The 6,410-nt window shown below is 40.2% G+C and overlaps 1 protein-coding gene across 1 annotated transcript; it reads right to left on the bottom strand.

Moving 5' to 3' along the window:
• Positions 1-4,331: 4,331 nt before the first annotated feature.
• LOC126500626 (mitochondrial pyruvate carrier 1-like) lies at positions 4,332-4,741 on the bottom strand. The gene has a single exon (XM_050140661.1). The coding sequence runs from the start codon at positions 4,633-4,635 to the stop codon at positions 4,372-4,374; it is 264 nt and encodes an 87-aa protein (XP_049996618.1). The 5' UTR covers positions 4,636-4,741; the 3' UTR covers positions 4,332-4,371.
• Positions 4,742-6,410: the final 1,669 nt, after the last annotated feature.

Here is a 6,410-nt window from a genome sequence, read left to right as displayed (position 1 = left end):
TAAAGGTGTTGTCTTCTTCTTAAAATCTTCAGTTGTCTGCATATGAACATCTTATTTGTAGAATTCTCTATTTCAGAGTGGTTAGAATATCATAGGTGAACCAGGATGGTTTTGTTTATGACCAAAGCAAGACTAAAGCGGTCAGTGAAAATGTGTATTTGAACAACCTTACCTCTCCTCAGATGTGAGCATCCTCTCAGTCACCAAGATAAAAGACCGTCTTTTGTTCTCCTCTCTGAATACTGGCCTCAGAGACTGATTTCTGGCTTTTCGAAACTAACCGTTTTTATGATTTTTCTGTTCGTGAGTTCAATCAGATCTGTTATGCCCTGTGACAAGCCACATGACACCAAATGAACACCCTTCTCAATCTCATTTTCTCACTGGAACTTCTAATCCGTTGAACAAAGATTAGGAGATCCCGTTCCTTCCTACAGTTTCAAAAGCATTTAAATAACAAGGTTAAATGTCACCAAGGAAGAGTTCATCCATCCTTCAAAGTCACCGAGTCAAAAAAATAGTTCTTGCTTACATTTTCATTGTTTTTATAACTGAAAGACCCTTGATGGTATAAATTAGATATCAATTTTGTTTCTACTACTGAGTTACTTATTAGATATGTATTGAATGTTTGACATTTTCAAGTTTTTCACCTTTTGAACCAGAGGGGCTCTTGCAAATTCCTTTGAGTGTCCTCACATTATGGTCAGGGAATATATTACTCCAAAAAAAAAAAAAAAAAAAGATACAAGAGATGGAAGAGGAGCGAAGAGAGAAAAGAGAGGAGAAAGGAAAAAAGACAGAGGAGAAAGGAGGGGGCACTTGACCCTAGTCCTTAGCAGAAGCTGGCTTGGGTTGCACACTCACACCTGAGAAAACAGTGCTACAGAAAGTTCTCCTGTCCCAAGAGGTTAACAGTGCCAGCTCAGAAAATATTTTGAGATTTCATTTCCCTAAAAAGTACAAATTGTTGCATCGGTAGCATAATTCATTTAAATAATTTGGAACAAAAAAAGTGCTGCTACTAACTGAAATCCAGCAGGAAGAGGAAGCCATTTAATGAGCAGGCCACTGCAGGCTCCAAGGACACACTGAAGAATGGGAATCCATAGCTGTGGAAGATGGGGAATCTAACTCAGTCTGGGGTATTGGTTTGGAGAGCCATCTGTGAGGTCTTCAATATCAAAAACACACGTGTGAGCTGTGCTGGTCAAAGAAAGTGCGCTAGGACTTGAGGTGTACTTGGTTTGCATGTATTTGATACATTTAATTTTTTCACGTGAATAATATGAAATTTTCTTGTTGCTATATATTGTGAACTTTCGCTTTTTGGTGAATGTCTAAAAAAACATAGGCATGCTATAGTCAAAATAATTAAATCCTTATTTGTTATGACTTTATCAATAATTTTCTATTATATACACTTTCTGTTGAAATATAAGACAAAACATTTGCTATTATGTCACCGAAAGATGTATCTGTGAAGAAAATGTGACAATTTGATTTTTGACCTTTAACTATCTCCATAACAAGTGAAACAAAACCAGAGGAGAACATGAGGAAAGAGGTATTTCACCAGCTGCTCTGGTAGGCCTGCCTTTGGAGTGTCTGGGAAGCCTGCAAATAAATGCATTGACATCCCTCTCTGCAAAAGGCTGTGCCTCGTTACATTGTTCCTTACTAGATACCTAAGTGAGGCATAATGACTTCCTTCTACCAACTAGAAAGTAGTATTCCTCCTCTTAAAAACAGTACAGTCAGCTGCTGCTTCTCTCTGGGATGTGAAGATTCTCAAGGCCAATGTGAAGGAAACCTTGGGCTCTTGTTAGTTTTAGCTGTTCGACGGGGAGTGGATCGCCCTGATAAGTTTTCTAATCCTTGCTTGCAGCTGGGCTCCTGTCTTGATGGCAGCCTCCTAAGGAGCGACAAGTCAGAAGACCTCACACTGATTCTGAATTAACAGTCACTGAAGCTATGAAGCATGGTGATCTTTGATAACTTGAGACTTCTAAGTCTGCAGAGGTAATCTACCAAACCAACAGGAAACAAGACGGGGTGTAGCCAACTGATGCTCAGAGCCCCTTGGCTTCTTTTGGCTTCTTCAGTCACCTTTACTCTTCCTTTTGTTTCTAGAAGCCAATACCCTACCTTGTCAACTTCATTTTGTGATTCGGTTTCAAGTTCTTATTATTTAAGAAGTAATTTCAAAACTGTAGAAATAGTTTTCAACTTCAACCATAATGGGGAAATTAATGCAGCTTGTTTTATTGGTCTGTGGCTTTTAAATGAAGACTATTGGCATAATGTGGGTTTTCGTTTTTAAATTGGAGTTTTTTGAGCTTTCATATTACATGTCTAGCAGATAAGAATGTGCTTCATGTCCTGGCTTTGGGGAAGCAAGGCATGTTTTACCACCAACACATATGTTTCGATAAATATTCTAAAGTTGTACATCATTTTTGACACAAAATTTACAAAGAATTATGTGATCATCAGCTATAAAGAATACAAGTGCAAGATTATAAAATAAAAACTCAGTGTTGGGTAATTAAGAAGTATATTCACTGTAGACTTAATTGTGGCGTAGTGTCCTTGATTTATCTCACACAAATGAACACTTGGGGTTTAGAGCTTGTTTACTCCGAATTTCAGCAGGTTATCCTCGTGGCTGTGTGTAACTGTACTTTTTTTCAACTATAATTCAAGGGCAAAGGACACCAATGCAAAAAGAAAGTGCATGCTTCTAAGGCTAAATCAAATGATTTGCTTGTGTATAAAAAAGAGCCATGTAAGAAAATGGTGCAAGTAGACATACCTGATACAAGAGAACTGTGCTTAGCGTGTTGGTATTTTAAATAGTGAATTTTAATGAATCAGGGTCTGGGTAAATGGCCCAGTTGGTAAAGGGGTTCCCAGGACCCATATAAAGGCAGGGAGTGGTGGAAATAGGAGTATCCCTGGGGCTCACTGGAGAGCTTGTCTTGCTGAATAAGTGAGCGTTGGGTCAGGGAGAAACTCTGTCTCAAAAAATAAGTTAAAGAAATATTGAAGATCATACCAGACATCTACTTTAGCCTTGATACTTGCTCACACTATGTACACATATGTGCACACACAAACATGTACCACACACAATACATCATTAATATGATGAGTGCTCAATTTAAAAGGAAATTTGCAGATAATTTTTACTTTAATTTTTAAATTGATTCTATTTAGTATACAAAGAGTTTTACTGTGACATTTTTATACATACATACATACCACTGTGCTTTGTTAAATAACACTATGGTGCTGGAAACTGAAACAAAGGCCTTGAAATTCTAACTATAGTTTTAAATTAGTGTATGTACAAGCAATTAGAAGAAATATGTGAAGAGCTTTTCAAATATGAAATAGCAAACATCATCATTCTGATTCTGACATTTATCCCAAGAAACCTGCTTAACGGAATCCAAGCATCAATTGAAATTTCACATACCAAAGGAAAATGTTCCACATCAGTGATGCTCTAAGCTCCTCTGAATATTCAGGGGAAGTCCTTCCCACCCCAGGATGGAAAGAATATATACGTATGTATCATATATGTATATAAGGGGAAAGATACACACAAGCCCACAGATACATATGTGCCAAATATACAGAGATTTAAGATCTCTATAAGTATACCCCTTGTATTTTCCTACTGTGGACATGGCTTGTGGAATTTATCTGCAGGAGTCAAAGCACGGTACTCAGAAGGGTGTGAGGTCTTGCCATGCTGAATGCTTCCTTATGAAGGAGACTGGATGACCTTAAAGGTGCTGCCTTCCCTTTCTTTGTTCTTTCGTCCCATTACCACTGAGTCGTTTGCAGAAATGAAAATTTCTGTTTCCCAAAACAAGTCTTTTTTTTTAGCAAATATTTAAATCATTTATTGCCATTAAGTTACAGATCTGAACCTGCACACTATGGAAAACACTTGTCACCAACTGGAAAGCATGGGTAGATGTGTGGCGGACTGAGGGATACACTGTAGTCATTAAAGAAAAGTCAAGAATGTAAGGGCTTATAGTTATAAAACTTTGTTCCTTAGATTTTTATTACACAAATCCCAATAGATAATATACACATTACTACAGATATAACCATCATTCAAAATTATTAAATTAGTTGCATATTTTGTACTACTCTTGATGAAGACAAATTTTAGCATTGATAAGGCAGGAGAGAGCTGGTTGAGGGACTCTCGGCTTTTCTATAATGTTGGCATGGTAATTAAAGATAGCATTCCGTGTTTTCTCCTCAGCAAAACCATCGATGCCAATGCGACCTGTGGCGTGGCAGCAGTGGCTGGAGCTCTGTCCCCTTCCAGAGCCGATCCTTGCACGGCTACGCAGTTGCCTTTTTACTCATCTCGTAGTTGATGAGCCGTGCTCCCTGAATCAGCTGGGCCACCTCGTTTGTTACATGGCACGCAAACAGAAGCCAGTTTCGAGGCTGCACCTTGTAGGCAAATCTCATGAATGTCAAAGAATAGCAACAGAGGGCAAAGGTCATCCGCCCACTGGTGATCTCCGGAGACTTCTTCATGTCATTGATAGCAGCAATGGGGAGACCCCAATTGGCAACTGGGCCCCAGAAGTGCGTACTCATGAGATAGTCCCGGAAGTCCTTGCTCCGCACATAGTCGGCCGCTTTGCGCGCCAGCGTCCCAGCGATGGCCCTGGGTAGGCAGTGAAGCCGCTATCCACACGGATGACACTGGCGTCGACACGGCGCGGCCCTCCCCCAAAACAAGTCCTAAGACTCAGGAAGAGACATGTCCTTTCTGTCCCCTGGAAGTCCTTGCGTGATGAGTGTCCTGCCTTAGACCCCGAGGAGGTTACAAGAACAGCATCGGTGTGAGCAGGCCTTATGCAGCCCCCTCTACTAGGCTACACCTTGTAAGCCGTGCCTTGCCGTAGTCCATTTCTCAGCAGACTGAGAATAAAAACCCTAGTTATTCAGATGTGGAGGAAGGCTCCCATATCACATAAACTTTTTCTTACATAAATCGTTACGGTTTTCTTTTGATATCCTGTCTCTTGTTGGTGTGTTGCCCATGACCACTGAGGTAGGTGAGGAAGAGAAATTACACTTTTTCTCTCTTACTCTTTAAATGTAGATAAAAGTAAAACGGGAAAGAGATACTTTGGACATACTTCTTGCTAATATTTATTTTAGTGATTGTTCTAGTATAATATGTACTCTTTTGAGAGCATGGGTAGCTAACACTGTCCCCCTTCGAGTACAACTGAAACATCACTGGGAACAGGATGACTCCATTAAGCCATGTATTCGCAGAGAGTGCACCTCTCCATGTGTGTACCTGCTCATGTTGACTAGCCTATGATCAGGTGTGGTGGTTCTCAAGCTGGGAGTCACGTATCAGATATCCTTCATATCAGATGCTTATATTACATTCATATCAGTAGCAAAATTACAGTTATGAAGCAGCGATGGAATAATTTTATGGTTGGGGGTTAACTGTAGCACTAGGAGCTGTATTAAATAAAGGGTCGCAGCACTAAGAAACTTGAGAACTTCCAGTCGAGCATGTCCTCCAGTGCTTTGATGCAGACCGCCTCAAGTGGGGATGGGGGTGGGGAGTCAAATAATCACAAGCTAACTCCAAATAGAAAGTTCTAAGGTTTTTCTTTATCAAAAGGGAACTCACAGATGACAAGGAAGGCACTGACCTATGAGTATAGCAGAATTGTCATCAGAAGTCTCTTTATTGTTGCAGTTTTTAAAGAATAGTAATATTTGGTTTTACTCTAGGTCTCTGCACTATCCAGTCTTAGGTTCTTGGTCACCCAATGATGGAGGAAGGACATTGGTTAATTATAATAAAGAAACTGCCTTGGCCCATTTTATTGGTTAGAACATAGGTGGGTGGAATAAACAGAAGAGAATGCTGGGAGAAAGAAGCTGAGTCAGGAGTTGCCATGATTCTCCCATGCCATACAGACGCAGGTTAAGATCCTCCCTGGTAAGCCACCTCGTGGGCTACACAGAATATTAGAAATGGGTTAGATTAATATGTAAGAGCTAGCCAATAAGCCTCGCCACTCCTAATTCAACAACCCAAGCAGTTTCAGGTATGGGTTCCATCTTGTAGAACAGGTCTTGGGTCAAATTGGATACTGGTTGGTGACTTCCACATGCTCTGTGCCACCACTGCACTAGCTTATCTTGCAGGCAGGATACCACTGTAGATCAAAGAGTTTGTGGCTGGCTTAGTATTTTTGTTTCTCTTTTGGTATCATGTAGAATACCTTCCTGTACCAAAAATGCTAGCAGGCAGGGGTGAAGGCTTTCTGTATATAAGCACCAGCCAAACGTCTCCATATTCAATGAGTTGTATAGGCGTGATCTTCAGCAGTGTG

Source organism: Alexandromys fortis, unplaced genomic scaffold (genome assembly GCF_014885135.2).
Source record: "Alexandromys fortis isolate MF-2015 unplaced genomic scaffold, M_Fortis_MF-2015_v1.1 scaffold_46, whole genome shotgun sequence".
NCBI lineage: Eukaryota > Metazoa > Chordata > Mammalia > Rodentia > Cricetidae > Alexandromys > Alexandromys fortis.
This window is presented reverse-complemented; position numbering and strand designations above follow the sequence as displayed.